Genomic DNA, 19,297 nt, shown 5'->3' with positions numbered 1-19,297 from the left:
ACTGTATAAGCCATTGGGTTTTATATAACTTAATGTTTAAATCATGTCATATCTTTATCAAAATACTTTAGTTGAGTGTTGTTTAAATGTTACTAATATCTAATGCACTATACTGAAGCATTAAAGATTCAGTGATGAAAGCTTTAAAGTTATTGTACTGTATATGTCTTATATATTTCTTATATTTTTTTAAGAAACAGTGTGAGCTTATTTACCTATTAGAGTACAGAATGGAGATTTATCATATGCATTATTGCTGCTTTTTTAAAGAAACGTTTTTCACTTTTCAAAGCTTTTCTACAAGTTTTTTGCTTCTTATTTCTTGTCATGAGATTGATGATATAGAGGTAATATAATCCAATTACTTTCTAATTTCTAAAAAGCTTTTAAGCTTCTAGCATAAAAGTACACTATAGGTATGTAATTCATTTGGTTTTATTGCCTTGCTATGACATATCTACTTGCACTTCATTATTCTTGTATGAACAAAACACCAGATGTGGATACTCAGAGAACAAAATGCACTACCAACTGCTTATGAAATTTATTATTGAGGTGAAAACTGTGATAATCATTCAAATTATAGTGCACTTTTATTGCAAATATAGGAAAAACAAAACAAAGTGAAAAAGAAAGGTAGAAGTATTAAAACTACAAATGAATTATAAACACCATTGGAAGCATAAGTGTTTTGATTATTATTTTCATTTTGCCCAATTCATATAAGTAGTATAGTACATAGAAGAGCGCAAAAGCTCTCATATCCCCATGTACTTAAACAACAGTGGGTAAAACTATCTTTAACAAACAATTGTTTAAAAATATGGAATCTATATGTTTTTGAAATATATAGGTGCGTTTAAATTTTACAAACAGTCTTTACAAATAAATGTTAATAAAGCATCGGTTCGGAGAGGGCTCGGCAGCGCAAATTTTAGCGTAGCTAAAATTGAGCAGGGAGTGGAGCCCTCGAGAATTAAGGCGACGATGGTGGGAAATTTTTCACGAAGTGAAAAATTAGAGTCGCCCCCCGTGGTGTCCGAAGGACGACAGACATAACATATGCTCTTTAAAAACTATCTTAAAGAATTAATTGTTAATAAAGCATCGGTTCGGAGGAAATTCGGCAGCGCAGATCACGAAGTGATCTAGCAGGGGAATGGAATTTCCGAGAATTCTGGAACCCAGGTGGGGAAAATTTTCACGAAGTGAAAATTCGGGGTTCCCCCGTGCATTCGATGAATATTCGAAGAATATTCGAGAATAACAGAGGCTTAAAAAATGCTCTTCAGAAATCAAGTGTTAACAAAGCCCTGCCAGGAGTCTGTTGATTTAGCGGAGCTAAATCGCGACAGTGGGTAAAATCAAGTGTTAACAAGGCCCTGCCAGGAGTCTGTTGATTTAGCGGAGCTAAATCGCGACAGTGGGTAAAATCAAGTGTTAACAAGGCCCTGCCAGGAGTCTGTTGATTTAGCGGAGCTAAATCGCGACAGTGGGTAAAATCAAGTGTTAACAAGGCCCTGCCAGGAGTCTGTTGATTTAGCGGAGCTAAATCGCGACAGTGGGTAAAATCAAGTGTTAACAAGGCCCTGCCAGGAGGCTGTTGATTTAGCGAAGCTAAATCGCGACAGTGGGTAAAATATAGAGTTTAAGCGGCCCTGCCAGGAGGCTGTTGATTTAGCGAAGCTAAATCGCGACAGTGGGTAAAATATAGAGTTTAAGCGGCCCTGCCAGGAGGCTGTCAGGCGCGTGTCTTAGTGCATGTTTTTAACAATGGTTGTTTAATGTAGCTAGCACATGTCACCAGCGCGTTTTAATAATCAAGTGTTAATAATTTATGTTTTATAAACTGCCTGCAGAAACAGTTATTATAAAAGGTATATATGCGGTAAACCGTTTTGTATTAATTACTTGTTACAAACAGTTATGTGATATGTAGTCAAACATGAGGAGCAGGTATGTATGATTTTACTCTAACAGAGGCCTACGCTACATGCTTACTACACATTATAACTGTTTGTTAATATTTAGTTATTTGAATTGATAAGATAATGGCCATAAGCATAACTTGTACATCCATTAGCTAATATATATCGTTTATCATCAAAACAGCTAAGTGATACTTTATTAATTTCATAACTACTAAGTTGATGGTTTACACTTCTAATAGTTTTCATTGTATGATACATTTGTTTATTTTCAAATAGTGTTTTTTTATAGTCTTCATGTTTTATTTCACTCTTTATAATATTCTTTTTAATACCTTTAGCATTTTTATCACCTTTAGTATTATATTTAATATAACTATACATTTTAGATCGAAGCCCAACAAATTCAGTGATAGGAATACCACAACATTCATCTTTCATCTTCCCGATCACTTTTTTATTAGTTTTATCATAATATTTATGGGTTTCTAAGTAATCACTATTGTCAAATTTATCTTTATCAACCCAAAAATCTTGATAGACATCTTCACTTTCGATTTCATATGTTAGACTATCTGTGTCTGTGAAAAGAAGTTTAGCTTTATCACCATATTGCTTCTTTATATAGTTGTAATGAAAATCATACATAAACGTTTTACTCAAATCTAATATACACATACCTACATATGCCGGCCTATTAAGGGTTAGTGTTTCTTTAATCTTATGAACAGCCACAAGGTTCTTATTGAAGATTTTACTACTTACATAAGTAGGTTTTGAAGACAATTTTAATAATTTGTTTATATTAGTTACTAGTCTAACATCTACTCTTTTTCGTAAGTTTTCCATAGTTTTCCCAAAAACTGAATTATTCATTAATTTGAAGAAGTCTTTTTCAAAAGAATTTTTTGCATTACTTCTTTTTTGAGTATTAAAGTCTATGTATTGCCTCAACCATGGAGATTGATTAAATTTCAATACTCGGTGGACTTTAGTTAACTTTAACCCGAGATCTAAGTATAATTGAAGATTTCTATAATGCAGTACATATTTGTATTTATTTTGTAATGTAGGTATTAATTTTGAAACTAAACCTGTTGATATGTTGTAATTAGAAGCAATTGTCTTACAATATTTTGACAGCATATCGCTAGTTACCTTAACTTTTTCTGGTGCTAGTGGATAATCGTTATGTAAATCATGGAGTTTTTCAGGGTATTCTAAATCAACTTCTAAAATTAAACCTTTTTTACTATCTGCTTTATATTCAGCAAGGTTTATGTTGTTAATCTGTTTCGCAGTTAACCATTTGAAACCACCTGTAGGTAAGTTTTGTGACATAGCCCATCCATATAAATTGTTTGCGTCAAGATACATTATATATTTTGAGGGTTTATTCTTATCAAATGTTTTCATATACTTGTTATTTGCCTTACCATATCGGTTAGAAATATAAGAAACACCTCCTCTCATACCCTTTTCGATGAATTGAAACATGTCAATATCAGTCATTAGTTCTAATTTAATATCTGTCATTTTAAGCATAGCATCCCAAGATAATCCTGGTGATGTGAAATAATGACATGGATCTAATTTATAGTATTCTAAGCATGTTTTTCTAAAGTTTTCAAATACATCAGTTAATAACAAAACATCTGATTTTAAAAACAAATCATGGTAATCACCCATATTTTTAAGATTGAATGTATTCCAAACATTTTGAACATGCTTATAAGAATCATCTGATATATTCTCAGCAGTAAGAATACTATAAAAGTCTTCTTTTGTAGGTAACCCCTCATCAAATTTTTCAAAGCTATCCATGAAGTTGTATGGGTATATACCTTTTTTTCTCATTAAATTTAGTTTTTCACCTTGAAACTGCTTTTAGCTCCATGATTAACTATTGACCATCTTGTATTTGCTTGAGCTCCAAGAATTGTATAAACAAAACTTTCAATAGACTCTTGTAAAAGAACTTTTCCGACTGATGTAATACCTTCCGAATGATATGCAATGAAGCTACGATAATCAGTCGTCGAATATTGAAAATTAACATAATATCCATCATTGTTTTTATCAAATTTTAAAATACCTTTATAAGGTATATGCTTTTTCAATTCCGTAAAGTCATATTTGTCTAATAACGATGGATGCTTCATAAATTTTCGGATCTGATAATACAAATGGTATTTCACTAGGCTTTGTATAATTTTACTTTTATTAAAATTTAAATGATTAAGCCCCACAACAGATAGAAAAGAAGCAATATATACTCCACAAATCATAGCATAGTACTCTTTTTGTTTATAATTTAAATGATTTTTAATATTGTATCTTATACCAGTAGGTTGTTCTTTTTTACTTTTAATTTCACTTGTCCACGTAGCTGTTATAGGTGGTAAATTACTCATAAAATAATCGTTCTCTGTCACATACAATCTAAAGTTACAGATATCAACATTTGTCAGCCTTTGAAATGTAGGTTTTACAATAAACTTTGCATTCCACCTATGAATCGTTTCATCAAAAAAGTCCTGGTAATGACCTTCATCTCCATTTTGAGCTGCTATGAGATTCGAAAACAAAGGCGTTTTAGTTGTTTCTAAATATATTTTTGGCCATGTTGGTACATTTTTTGAATCATCATCGCCTAATTTTAAAGCATTTTCTTCTATTTGCTTGTTTGACATATAATATAAGCTATGTTATATATGAAGTTCACTGATTTTATAGACGGAGATAGTAAGAAAATTGATTTACAAGAAAGTATAGTAACAACTAACTATTCATATTTATATATAAAGAAAGCTTATGTGTATTTTGAATATAAAAATATAAAATTAAATAATACTTTAGCTTTTATAATAGGCACAACAAAATATAATATAAATTCTGGTTATTGGACTTTTAAAATGCTTAAAACGTTTTTTGAGTCTGTTAACGTAAATCTTGAGATGGTAGAAAACAACGGAACTTGTAAAATAACTAATAATAATGACGAGGTATTAGTATTGTCTGATACTCTTATTGAAATGTTAGGTTTTAATGATACCATAAAAACTATGAAAAAAGGTATCATACAAAATGGTGTTTCTAAAGTGGATATAAACAGAGGATTAAACTATATTCAAATTTCTTCTAATATTGTAAATTCAAGTTATAATTATAACCCTGAAGGAAAAAAAAGTAATATAGCTTTAACTTTACCAGTAATAACAATTCAGTCGTTATTTGGCACTGTATACGAATACAACGATATTGAAAGTAAAGTTGTAATTATAAAAGGAGCCTTTAACGAGCTAATATTTAATATATTAGATCAGGATTCTAACAGAGTTAATGTAGGTAGTATTCTACTTGAATGTTATCTTGAGTAAGTTAAATGGATGAAGATATTAAAATTGAGCAAAGTTTAAGAGATATTTATTATGATCCTAAAACAGGGTATCAATCAGCAGAACGGTTGTATCAGAAAGCATTACAAGAAGGTGTAGATGTTAGTAGAAAACAAATTAAAAAATGGTTAATATCTCAAGATACATACACTAGATATAAACCTATTATTAGGAGGCATAAATTCAGACAAACAATGGTAAACTATCTTGGTGAACAAATACAAATGGATTTAGTTGATATGGGTTCTTATAAGTATAAAAACAATGGTTATTATTGGATATTAACAGCTATTGAAATATTAAGTAGATATGCATTTGCTATCCCTGTTTATAGGAAAGACACAAATAATATGTCAAAAGCTGTTGAAAAACTATTAAGTCAATTTAAAGATAGATTTAATGATTACCCGAAACTATCTCAATTTGATGGTGGTAAAGAATTTTATAATGTAGGTGTCAAATCATTATTAGAGAAACATGGAATTAAGTACTTCTCTACTAAAAATGATAAAAAGGCTGCGATTGTCGAACGATTCAATAGAACACTTAAAACATCTATGTGGAAATATTTTTACAGTAAAGGAACATATAAATGGATTGATATATTGGATGATTTAGTATATAATTATAACAATACAAAACACAGTACAATCTTGATGAAGCCTAAAGATGTTAATAAAAATAATGAAGATGAAGTATGGAATACATTATACGGTCATGAAGTTGCTTATTTACCATTACCTAAGATTAAAATTGGTGATATGGTTAGAATATCAAAATATAAATCTATATTTACAAAAGGTTATGAAGCAAATTTTACAGAAGAGTTGTTTAAAGTGACTAAAGTTATTAGAGGAGATCCGAATTTATATCAGATAGAAGATGTAGAAGGAGAGCCTATAATTGGTAAATTTTATGAAGAGGAACTATCAGTTGTGAATAAGAAAGATGATGTTTATAGAGTTGAAAAGATATTAAAACGTAAGAAGGTTAAAGGTAAAAAGATGGTTTTAGTTAAATGGTTAGGTTATGATAATAAACATAACAGTTGGATTCCTGAAAGTGAAATACAAAATATAGAGTAATCTATATAATGGCCGAAGGAGGTTTTGATTATATTGAATTAGAAGATAAGAAGCAAGAAGATAATAACGATGATAATGAAGATAATAACGATGATAATGAAGATTGGCAAAATTTTCAATTTATTGATGAAACATCATTTAATGACGATAATTTTGGTGTAACAATAAGAAAAAAGAAAAATAAAACTAGTACTCTTCCTGATGCTCCTACTTCCACTCCTATTTATACAAATATTAATAGACCTGAAAATGAAGTTTCTTTTGCTGTTGAAAAGTTATAAAAAAGAATTTAGATTTAATAGCCTAAAAGGTATGGCAGCTTCTGAAGGCATAGGTTTTAGATTAAATTTAGGTAAAACTAATTCGAATCATATTACTTACAGACCATTAAATGCAAAAAATAATCGAGGTAATAGTATAATTGTTTTAAAACGTAATAGTAATGGAATACTACAATATAATAAAAATACAAATGCTAAAGAAGCTGTTAAACAATTTAAAAACGAAATTAAAAGAATTATTAATTTGCAAGATGAATTTATAAAAACTGAAGAGAGTATGCCTATGGTTGATTTAAATAATCAATATAGAGAAAATTTCAATCAAATAACTAGTCAAGAACTTAGAGAACATATAGGTGTAATGACTCCATCTGGGACTATTGATAAAGGAACACGACCACAATTCATAAAAGCACAAATAAATCACTTTGCTGAAGAGCTAAACAAAACTATAGCTAGAATAGATGAAACAGAAAATGAAAATAGTATTAACAACAACATTGATGAATTAACTAATTTACACGAAAGAGCTGCTGAATTAGAAATTATAATTAGAGAAGAAGAAGATCAATTAGAGAAAGAGAATGTACGAGATAAACAGGAAGAAGACATTACTAGATTACAACAGTTTAAAAAATGGATTAAGGAAAATATTCCAGGATTATCAGCTTTAGCTATATCTGTGGCGGGGATTATTACAACCATTGTCATAGGAGCTAGAAAAGCAATCCTACAAGGTGCTCAAGCTACTAGTAAATTTTTTAAGGCTTTAGCAAATATAGGTAAAAAATTATGGCCAGTATTAGGACCATTATTGAATATTATCGCTCAGGCTATATCATGGGGGGCTAAAGGCCTAGCATGGGTAGCTTCTAATCTATGGGTTTTAGCTATTGCTGCTGCTTTGTTAATATATGATCAGTATAAACAAAGAAGAAAATAAAATATGTTTTAATATATATATGAACAGATTGCAAGAAGAGCTTTTACCTGGTTATAAAAGGACTGCTATGACAAAAATTAAAGGTAATAGAACTTTTTATAGTATAACCTTTAATCCTAATAGTCTTAAACCGAATGAGCAAGTTTATATTAATATTCCAAAATTGAAAGCAAATAGTTGCTTAGTACCTGGGTCACTTAATCTATCTTTTGATCTTAAAATCAGTAATACAAAAAGTCATTTTATAAATAATCTCAGTCAGATTTTACAAAATAGACTACAAATAAAAGTGGCTGGTGAAACCCTTTACGATTGTAGTAAACATAATGTTATAAGTGTATACAAAGACTTGTGGTTACCTAAAAGTGATAGACAAGGTCTTATTGAATATGGCATATGTAGTCAAAATCTAAGAAAACTTATTTCTAAGGATGATAGTGCTTCAACAAGCGGAGATTTAGAAAAAGTAGCAGACAAATTAATGTATGATATTTATGGTACAAGACAGAAAATTAATATTGATAATATTCTTAAAGATCATGGTTTGTATTGCCCATTCAATATGAATAATAATTTTCAATACATAATAACATTACCACCAAGTGATCAAGTCCTTATCGCTCAAAGCGGCCAAACTATCGGTGATTGTGAATTAGAAAATATTCAGCTAGAATATGAAACTATTGAAAATCAAGAAATTGCTGATGAGGTAACAAATTTATATTCTATAGGGAGGAGTCTATTTTATGAACATATAACCCTCTTGAAAAAAGAAAAATGGGATAAGTCAAGTACATTACAGAATGTTAACGTAAACGTGCCGAGGAAAAGTATGAAAGGCATTGTACTACTATTCACAGAAAATTCAGTTAATGATAGTGAAAATTTTGAATTTCCTTTAATTGATTCAATTTCCGTCACTATCGAAGGCGTACCAAATTGTATTTTCGCTCAAGGCATGAATAAAAAAGTATTTTATGAAGAAGCAAGAAAATTTTTTGATAGAAATATCCCGATAGATTGCTTCATGACAATTGAAAAATTTTATAAGGATAAATTTGCATTAGTTATTGATTTACGTACTTTTCAAGAAAAAAATATTGCGGGAAACGGGAAACGAATTATTAATACTCAAAATGGTGTTCTTCTAGAAATTAAAAAAAGAGCATATACAAAAGATTTAAACTGTTACATTTATGTTATTAGTGATGCTATTATTCAATTCATTAATAATGATCTCCAAAGTATCCAATACTAGAATAACCAGTAATATATAAATGAATACACCCTTTAATATGATTATTTTAGGTATGACTGCTTGCGGGAAAAGTCATCACCTTCTCACAATGTTAGAAAAAAACTTTAATAGACATTTTGATTACATAATTTTATTATGTCCAACTTTATCATATAATAAAACCTATCAAGAATGGAAATATATAAATGATAATGATTTAATTAAGGTAGAATGTGACCAAGATCAGGTAGATATTGTTTTAAAATATGTGAGTGATGTATATAAAGGTACAAATAGTCTTATTATACTTGATGACTGTGCAAGTTGCCTAGATGTTAAAAATAGGACATCGGAATTAGTACGATTAGGGTTCAGTGCTCGTCATTATGGGCTTTCTACTATTGTTGTTACACAGCAATTGACAAGTATTACCAAACCTTATCGCGAAAATATAAGTTATTTAGTTACATTTTATAATACAAACCGCAATGATATGAAAACAATATTTGATGATTATCTTTATGGTGTTGAGAAAGATGATATAGAAGAAATAACCAAAAAATTGAAAAATAATAAGTATGCACATTTAGAAATTCAACTTGTATTCCCATACAAATGGAAAATTGTTATTCCGCAATAAAATATGTGTTAATATATATATGCCAAAGCGTAAAGAGCCTGAAACAATTGATGATCTAATTAATGAGATTGATTCCGCAAATGATACTATCAAAGATGCTGTATGTGATGATAATATACAAGATAAACCGCAAGAGGGTTTTAATAAAAGAGATCAACTACTTAAACTAGCTGAAGATGGTGATTTAGACAAGTCAGTTGCTTACATTAAAAAATGTAGTCAAAAAATTATTGATAAATTGTACACTGAATACGAGAAAAAACGATTACAAAAAGCTAATGAGTTTTAACTGACTTAGTTATATCAAAATTTTCAGATATATTAAAAGGGTTTGATGCTATTGAAGATCCCAAAGAATTAACAAAACAGCTTAAATCAGACGACCTTTTAAAACGAGATGTGTACAGTTTAGTAGAAAAAATATCACCAATCTTACCTTTTTTAGGGTTTTTATCTGGGGGTATAACAACTGTTAAACATGTTTACGAACATAAAAATAATAAACCGGATATAAAATCTGAGGAATAATATAAATGAGCTTATTTTATGGACATGATAAAACAGATATTAATGTAAATATACAAGGATCTGTAGATAAAACACATCTATCAGATAACTACTATACTAAAACTCAAGCTGATGGTAAATTTAATGACTACTACACTAAAACACAAGCTGATGGCAAGTATGCTTTGACCTCTAATTTACTAAAATATTATACCAAAACACAAGCTGATAATAAATATGTTTTTGTTTCAAGATTAGCCAACTATTATACAAAGAATGAAACAAATGGTAAGTATGCTTTAAGTTCTAATTTAAATAAATATTACACAAAGATTGAAACAGATGGTAAGTATGCTTTAAATTCTAATTTAACTAACTATTATACTAAAACACAAGCTGGTGGTAAGTATGCTTTGACTTCTAATTTAAATAACTATTATAATAAAACTCAAGTTGATAATAAATTTAATGACCACTATTATAATAAAACTCAAGTTGATAATAAATTTAATGACCACTATTATAATAAAACTCAAGTTGATAATAAATTTAATGACCACTATACTAAAACACAAGCTGATGGTAAGTATGCTTTGACTTCTAATTTAAATAACTATTATAATAAAACTCAAGTTGATAATAAATTTAACGACCACTATTATAATAAAACTCAAGTTGATAATAAATTTAATGACCACTATACTAAAACTCAAATAGATGATATAGTAAAAAGTAAAATTGTACACCATAGTAATCAATTAAATTACAACTCAAATGTTAGTAGTCAAAAAGATATTATAAATATTCTTTTTAACAATATTAAATTTATTGAATTCACACTTCTATTTATAAATACATCTGATAAATCTAAAACAATTCAATTAGATATTATGGTAGATAAGATTAATAAAAAATTTATCATTAAAATAAAAAATGATAATGAAAAAAAGATAGCTGATGCAATACTAGATTTATATTATGTATACTGTGTTTATGATGATTTAATCAATATTAGTATTATTATTGACCCAAAAGTATCAAACGCTTCCATTAATTATAATGAATGGGCAAGAAAATGGAATAAAGCATTTAATGGATTATCCAAAATACAAGTTTATTCACAACATACATCTACATTGTCTATGATATATAATGGTTTTTCATCAAATTTTGCGGCCACTATAGAAGACAATATTCTAGCAACTAAAAAATCTGTAAATGATGAAATCAAAAAATTAAAAAAATTTATTAAAGATAACTATCAAGCTAAGCCTAAAGATGAAGGTGAAGAATAATCCTCATGTTTGACTATATATCAAATAACTTTTGTAACAAGTAATTAATACAAAACGGTTTACCGCATATATACCTTATAATAACTGTTTCTGCAGGCAGTTTATAAAACATTAAATTATTAACACTTGATTATTAAAACGCGCTGGTGACATGTGCTAGCTACATTAAACAACCATTGTTAAAAACATGCACTAAGACACGCGCCTGACAGCCTCCTGGCAGGGCCGCTTAAACTCTATATTTTACCCACTGTCGCGATTTAGCTTCGCTAAATCAACAGCCTCCTGGCAGGGCCTTGTTAACACTTGATTTTACCCACTGTCGCGATTTAGCTCCGCTAAATCAACAGACTCCTGGCAGGGCCTTGTTAACACTTGATTTTACCCACTGTCGCGATTTAGCTCCGCTAAATCAACAGACTCCTGGCAGGGCCTTGTTAACGCTTGATTTTACCCACTGTCGCGATTTAGCTCCGTTAAATCAACAGACTCCTGGCAGGGCCTTGTTAACACTTGATTTTACCCACTGTCGCGATTTCGCTAAATCAACAGATCACTGGCAGGGCCTTGTTAACACTTGATTTTACCCACTGTCGCGATTTAGCTCCGCTAAATCAACAGACTCCTGGCAGGGCCTTGTTAACACTTGATTTTACCCACTGTCGCGATTTAGCTCCGCTAAATCAACAGACTCCTGGCAGGGCCTTGTTAACACTTGATTTTTGAAGAGCATTTTTTAAGCCTCTGTTATTCTCGAATATTCTTCGAATATTCATCGAATGCACGGGGGAACCCCGAATTTTCACTTCGTGAAAATTTTCCCCACCTGGGTTCTAGAATTCTCGGAAATTCCATTCCCCTGCTCGATCACTTCGTGATCTGCGCTGCCGAATTTCCTCCGAACCGATGCTTTATTAACAATTAATTCTTAAAGATAGTTTTTAAAGAGCATATGTTATGTCTGTCGTCCTTCGGACACCACGGCGACTCAATTTTCACTTCGTGAAAAATTTCCCACCATCGTCGCCTTAATTCTCGATTCCATCCTGCTCAATTTTAGCTACGCTAAAATTTGCGCTGCCGAGCCCTCTCCGAACCGATGCTTTATTAACATTTATTTGTAAAGACTGTTTGTAAAATTTAAACGCACCTATATATTTCAAAAACATATAGATTCCATATTTTTAAACAATTGTTTGTTAAAGATAGTTTTTACCCACTGTTTAAAAGTAGTATAGTACATGGGGTATATGAGAGCGCTTTTTGCGCTCTCGTACCCCCATGTAATATACTACTCATATATCAATACAACAAAATCAAAATGTGCTACAACTTTACAAGTATTTGATGCAGTTGCACTTCAGAACATCACAAAAAGGTTACTTAAAGTAATTTCTATACAATATTGTTTGTTTTCATTTACTAAACCTATGCAGACTTGAGTCTTTTTGAAATTTCATATGAAACTCAATTACAGAAAATCCGTAAATATCCAGAGATTTAATATTTACTTTTTTAAAGAAACAAGTAAAAATCCTACAATTGTGGCGAAAAAAGCCATTGCCCATTGCATGAAAAGAAGCAAAATAGCAATGATAACAAATAAGCTAACTTCTCTCTCGTGAACCGTAGAGATGAGCTATGATATACTTTTTTGTATTGACTAAAGAGTTTAATCGATCAAATAAGTTTGACGCTGGTAAGAAAACGACGCACATCTACATTCATACATGTGTAGCCGACATATAGGTCTTTCGTCGATAGTTATAAATGCATCCTCGTAGGAGCAGATAACTGACAACCACAGTTGACTCGCTGTTATGAATTTAAGGTTTTTGCCTTGATTTTCATCAAAAAATTGCTTGCCGAATCCCAAATACACACATACATTTTCCTCACTCTTTCCACAGGAGGGAGTGGGAAATTGTGAAATTTTCGGAAAAGCGGTCAATTTCGGTAAATCTCAGCGGCAAAGGACGAAATCCGCCATTTTTTTGGCGTCATCAGATATCTAAGGCCGCGCTTGAGATAGCCGCTCTAGTTATTATAGAACTCAATGGAAAAAACCAAAAAACATAGCGCGCGCCATTTTGTTTTGTTATTGGAGCGAAGATATTTTACAGTACCCTGTATCAGTATTTTTTATGAAATATTAAACACATAGGGGTTTCACCTCTTATTTATGCAATCACACATGTCTCATAAACGCAGTAAGCTGAGTAAACCAACGATTGATGAGCAGCTGCTGTCTGCAATAAGCAATGTCAATGCTCTTACAAATCAAGGTGTTCGAAGTAGAAGTAAAACTATTAAGAAGAAAAATGCCAGTAGAGATATAGTTCTTCAAAGAAACGAAGATGGCGAACGGATTATTCACAAGCCGAGGCAAAGCACTCCGAGCAATAGAAATACACAAAGAGGTATGTGCTGGGGAAATAATACTTTTATCAAAGAAATAGAAGCATTTTAGATTTTTGTGTAACTTGTATGTTACATTTTTATCTTAAATGTTGTTATCACTATCATAGATGAGGAAATGCCTACAACATCGTCAGATTTACATGATGTTCCACAGGAAATGTTATGTGATGACAATGTTACTGAGAGAGGTTATTGATAATCCTTCTTACATCTCAACTTTACATAACAGAAGCAAAACTTTTGTGCTGTCCAGGCCACTGCATCTATACATAGTCTTTTATATATATTTATACACATGTGACTGTGCTTTTAACACTTCAATGTACTCTTTTTATAATTGTGTCATATTTTAGAAAAAAAAATAGAAAAGGAAACAGCTTTACGTCATAAAATCATTTCATTTTCATTTTAGATCTTGAAGCCATTCTTGAAAGCTGTCAGTTGGTTATTGGAGAAGTGGATACTGGGCCATCTGCTTGGCAAAAAAGAATGGAAAATCGAGAAGAAAATTGGGAAAGTATGAGGGAAAAAATATTCAATGTCACTGTGTCATCATTTGCTCCTCCTTTATCTGCTATGAAGTGTTGTAGATGCAATGAAAATGAAGCTGTACTGAGATGCAGACAATGTGGTGTGTTGAGATATATTTGTCGAGAATGCAATGATGATGTCCATGAGAATAATCCTCTCCATGATCGAGAAGTGTGGTTGGATGGTTATTTTCAATATATCAAGCCAACACAATCCATTTCATCTGATGGAAAGATTTGCAGCAATGGTTAGTACAATGTACATACTATTGAATTTTTTGTAAATATTTGTTTTTTTTTGTTGTGCCCGATATGAGAGAAATGTTTTTCTGTGATGATGCTGTTATCTTTGTAGATCGATCATGTCCCATCCTTTAACCATCATCATGTCAGTTGTGTAATGAACCTATCATCAAAACTACCAACAGTTCTCTTGTGATTATGATCACTTGTGAAGGTGAAAATGTCCTTATGCAATTTTTTTACAGAGTCCAAATAACAATTTTTGATATATGGATGTACATATGATGCATCTTATTAAAATCGGATTTGTTAGGGGCTCATTATCTTAGTCACATTTAGAAAAGTACATAGGCAGCAAGTTGGATTATACACTAATTCATAGACTTTAGATTGAAACTAGAAACTTCAAATCATTGATGAAATTGCTGGCTTCTTATGAAACCCCAGGATTTGATTTCTTTGAAGCGCATATTTTCAGCACTGTACTGGTTATTTTTGATTATATTTTGTCTTCAACAGGACGATTTGATCTTAATTGGTTCACTGTACATTGCTCATCTTGTCAATGGAAGTGGTCACCAATTTCTGTTGACAGTATAATTGAGAGTGGCTGGTGGCCTGGTAGCCCTGAAAATTTTCTTTACATATTTAGTCAAGATGTCTTTAATTTGTGGGATGCATTTAGAAAGAGGATGCCTGGGTCATCACAATCTGCTTTTGTAAGAAGTTTGGAAGATATTTCCAGCTCTAGAGGAAGGGTGATTATTTTTTATGCTATCTACATATCTTTGTTAGTGTGCTTTTTACTTTGTGTGTATTTTTTGTCTTGCAAACCAAAAGCTACAAGAAATAAATCTTGATTTCAAAATAATCTTTTATGATCATTTCTTTCTGTGAATTTTGGTAAATTCTGGGAAGTCAAGGAAAATTTGTTTAAAATTTGTAACAAGCACATGTCAATTTTTGTAGGCTTCATATAATGTGTATGTTTGAAGTATGAGAACTATACTATAGTACAGTTGGGTTTTGCATAATCAACAAATAGTATATAATTGTGCTATGTTTTGATTTGGAACTGGTTTCACTAGGAAAATGTTATCAATTCAGTCACATTCAGAAAATCATTTGCTGAATGGAGCTATTGCCAACATGAAATTGACCTTCTTCATGAGCAGACATGGAAAAATTGCCCTCCTTATAGTATTGATCAACATTCATGTCATATTGATGGAAATCAAAAAGTGTACAGATTCAGCAAAGTACCAAGGTTTGTGATATTGGATGGCGAATTCTCAAACTTGTAAAAACGGAATTACCCTTTGTAAACGATTCAGATACTTTTATGTTTTAATAAATTGAACCGATTTAACAAATCCAAGAAAAAGACCTACTGCTCATGTGTGATTCTTTACCTGCATTGTTGGGTTTATGAGTGCTTGTGTTCTAAATTGATAACTTACTTTTACCACAGGGGTCCGGTCCAGTGTTATTATCGTGATGTATTGATTGCAAACAATAGTTTTGTGGACTCGCATTTAAAACGTCTTGGTTCAAAGTCAATTCAGGTAATGTGTTATGAAGTAGGATTGAAAGGTAGTAATCTATTATTAGGTTAAAGCATTTTTTATAGAATGAAGATAATTCTTGTGGCGACACCCATTGGAAAGCTGCAAAATGGTCTCCAAATCAAAAGAAAACCAAGACGAGACCGGACTTGAAGTTGCTGGATGCAGGCACTCGATTGCTCAAGCTACTTTGAACATGTTCAGAGGAGAAATTTATGGCTATGCTCACTACTTGCATATGAATTTTTTACAACCACATAAAGTTAAATATATGTGGGAAGATATTATATGCAAATATTGGCCTTGGGCTCTACGTGTTACATCGGAAGAAAATCAAAATGCGCTAAAAAATATTGCACCAGCACTGTCTATAATGCATGGGAAATCACACAGTTGGTCATGTCAGGTACGTTACATACGTAAGTTATGATTGTTTACCCAATAACTCGTAAGCTAAATACCGCATACGCAGACGATAATGCTCTATTAAAGATGTTATAAGACCAAGCGTGCTTTGTCAAACAGTAATAATACTGTATTTCACGTAACTAAACCGTGGTTACATAAATCTGAAATGGACTGTCTTGAATGAATAATTCTTTCTGTGAATTTTGGTAAATTCTGGAAATTCAAGGAAAATTTGTTTAAAATTTGCAACAAGCACATGTCAATTTTGTAATAATACTGTATTTCACGTAACTAAACCGTGGTTACATAAATCTGAAATGGGCTGTCTTGAATGAATAACTCTTTCTGTGAATTTTGGTAAATTCTGGTTACATAAATCTGAAATAGGCTGTCTTGAATGAATAATTCTTTCTGTGAATTTTGGTAAATTCTGGAAATTCAAGGAAAATTTGTTTAAATTTTGCAACAAGCACATGTCAATTTTGTAATAATACTGTATTTCACGTAACTAAACCGTGGTTACATAAATCTGATACAGTAATAATACTGTATTTCACGTAACTAAACCGTGGTTACATAAATCTGAAATGGGCTGTCTTGAATGAATAATTCTTTTCACACTTTTTAGGTTATTTGGAGCTAAAGATGACAAAGTGGTGCGGCAGCAACTGTTGGCGAAGAAGTTGAGCAAAAAAATTCGTATTTTTCAAGACTTGGCTCGACTACTAAAAATATGACGGCCTCCGGTAGGTATTACTTTGTTATCTGCATATCCACTCAGGTTTTTTGGTCGATTAAGTCCACGAACTAATGTGCACATTAATGGTTGTACGTATTAAGGACGAGAAGAATGCATTACTGAACATCTTCTGAGTTGGAACAAGCGAAAACTTTTAAACTTGGCAAAATCACTTGTTATTCAAATGAAAAAGGTTACAAGTTGTATATGTCTTCAGTTAATTGTCAAAATTATACTAGTGTGAGTTCATGATTCTAAAGTGTGCTACGTACGTGTATAAAATGGCATGAAATTACAGTTCATAGTTGTGTATAGGTCTTATTTGAACCCAATACGTTTACTGCAATAATATGATTCTTTTTCACTATTTTTCATGTGTACTTGTATTTCGAAGCCCGAAAAGCAACTTTCATCTGCCAGGGACGATTTTGTAAAGTTAAGAAGCGAACTTAATGTCCAGGATTCAGACTTGGACGACTCGATAATTCAGTGGAAAGAAGTTCAACAATTTGCCAGAGGTAACATTGTTTACTTTCAAATATTTAAAGATGGATTTCAAAATAGCAAATACCATGGTGAATGGTGATAATAACAATGTAATAGTTCTTAAAAGAACTGTTTTAACCAGAACACTAACCCAACATTTCAAAGGAACCGTTATTTACAGCTAGAAAGAGACACTATGCATTTCGGCAGACTACTCGTCAGGTGTCAACGTCTGCTAAATGAGAACCTACAAACCATGCTATATTTATAACGTTACAAAAGGTCAATGTCATCCCTATTTTTAGAGATGACACTTGAAACAGAGACAGATTAAACACGTAATCGTTTTGTCGGCAAAGGACAGGATTAGTCAATTTAATTAATACCGACTCCATGACGCGTAGCTGGAATAACGAGCGACATTTTTTAATATTCTACAGTTCTCATCAGAATAAGCATTGGCACAGCGAGTGTTGCTCAAAAGATTTTTTCCAATCGCTGAATCACATAGAATCGGATTTTCACTTTTACACCCACGTTTTGGTAGTTGTCGTAAAGGAACAGTTTTGTTCCTGACAGAAGCTGGTACATGCTGTTTTATTCTTTCACTCAACCTTTGAGAAGTCCTACCTACATAGCGAGCATCACACTCACATTTTAACTCGTAGACTACATTGCTTGATATTTGAGCAGGGAGAGACTCTTTGGGAGTGGGTGGAAGAATAGTTCTTTTTGAGAATATAAAGACCACATTGCATGCAAAAAACAAACTCTCGGTGATATTTTTAGTTTCCTTCCCGATGTCATTAGAGGCCTTACCCATCCAGGGAAGTTTAAGGAAAACAGGGCACTTGGCCAGTCCGAAAAGTTTATTCCGTTCATTGTTAGTGGATAAGAAATGTTTGTCTGAGAACTTTTCCGGATATCCATTTAACACAAAAATATTCTTCAGTGAGATAAGATCACTATCAATAAACTCTTTTGACGACAATCTATGCGTTCGCTTTATCAAACACTTCACTAAAGAAATCTTTTCTCTATGCGAAGAGAAAGAGTCAAAGCGCGTGTACAAATATATTCTAATCTAACGATGTGTTCTTTCGATGTAACTAGTCTCTTCACTTATGTGCCTTAGAAGAAACCATTGAAATTTGTGCTCAGAATCTTTTTCACTCGGACATTACTTTGCCGGACATGTCTGAGAATGTCTTTAGAGAACTAATGATGGCTGCCACAAAGGGTGTGGAGTTCAGTTTTGATGACACCATTTATAAACAAATTGAAGGGGTGGCTATGGGTTCTCCACTTGGACCGGTTCTTGCGAATATTTTTGTTGGCCATCATGAATGCAAAATGCTTGCATCTTCAGATTGTCCGGATGTGCTGTGGTATAAGCGTTATGTGGATGACACCTTTTCTTTGTTTCATAACGATAAAAAACGTGAACTTTTTCTTAATAAACTTTGCTCTCTTCACCCTGCACTAAATTACGGGAATGTACTTGAAAAACTTTAAAAAGCTTGTTTGCTATTTTATAAGACTTTAATAAATAAATGTGCAGTATTTACCAAAACTTGAAATAGGGATTCAA

General features: G+C 31.7%; 2 protein-coding genes across 4 annotated transcripts in view; both read left to right on the top strand.

Moving 5' to 3' along the window:
- The first annotated feature begins 13,357 nt into the window (after nucleotides 1-13,357).
- On the top strand, nucleotides 13,358-16,211 carry LOC124436634. Of its 3 annotated transcripts, XM_046986605.1 has the most exons (8): nucleotides 13,358-13,734; nucleotides 13,843-13,923; nucleotides 14,148-14,513; nucleotides 14,621-14,722; nucleotides 15,028-15,266; nucleotides 15,597-15,775; nucleotides 15,980-16,073; nucleotides 16,139-16,211. In XM_046986605.1, exons 1-4 carry the CDS (start codon nucleotides 13,497-13,499, stop codon nucleotides 14,641-14,643), a joined length of 708 nt encoding a protein of 235 aa, XP_046842561.1. In that variant the 5' UTR covers nucleotides 13,358-13,496; the 3' UTR covers nucleotides 14,644-14,722; nucleotides 15,028-15,266; nucleotides 15,597-15,775; nucleotides 15,980-16,073; nucleotides 16,139-16,211. The 3 variants fall into 3 exon arrangements, with proteins under 3 accessions (XP_046842561.1, XP_046842562.1, XP_046842560.1); XM_046986606.1 differs by having other exon boundaries at nucleotides 15,616-15,775; nucleotides 15,980-16,195; XM_046986604.1 differs by having other exon boundaries at nucleotides 15,980-16,195.
- LOC124435951 (NACHT, LRR and PYD domains-containing protein 3-like) overlaps nucleotides 16,208-19,297 on the top strand; it is a 40,814-nt gene continuing 37,724 nt past the window's right edge. Inside the window, exons 1-3 of the mRNA XM_046985884.1 lie at nucleotides 16,208-16,479; nucleotides 17,110-17,227; nucleotides 17,322-17,738. The gene's annotated coding sequence lies outside the window, so the exon portion shown is untranslated. The remainder of the gene's footprint in view (nucleotides 16,480-17,109; nucleotides 17,228-17,321; nucleotides 17,739-19,297) is intronic.

The sequence above is a fragment of the Xenia sp. Carnegie-2017 genome, unplaced genomic scaffold, assembly GCF_021976095.1.
Source record: "Xenia sp. Carnegie-2017 unplaced genomic scaffold, XeniaSp_v1 HiC_scaffold_16, whole genome shotgun sequence".
NCBI classification, from domain to species: domain Eukaryota; kingdom Metazoa; phylum Cnidaria; class Anthozoa; order Malacalcyonacea; family Xeniidae; genus Xenia; species Xenia sp. Carnegie-2017.
The sequence above is the reverse complement of the archived record's forward strand: the minus strand, read 5'-3'. Positions and strand labels throughout refer to the sequence as shown.

What these genes read in the sequence shown, in the direction of transcription:
- LOC124436634 (XM_046986605.1), top strand. Translation starts at nt 13,497, where the DNA reads ATGCAATCACACATGTCTCATAAACGCAGTAAGCTGAGTAAACCAACG. An exon ending in CAATAGAAATACACAAAGAG is followed by an intron (nt 13,735 to 13,842) that starts GTATGTGCTGGG and finishes TCACTATCATAG; the next exon opens with ATGAGGAAATGCCTACAACA. An exon ending in TGGAAAGATTTGCAGCAATG is followed by an intron (nt 14,514 to 14,620) that starts GTTAGTACAATG and finishes TTATCTTTGTAG; the next exon opens with ATCGATCATGTCCCATCCTT.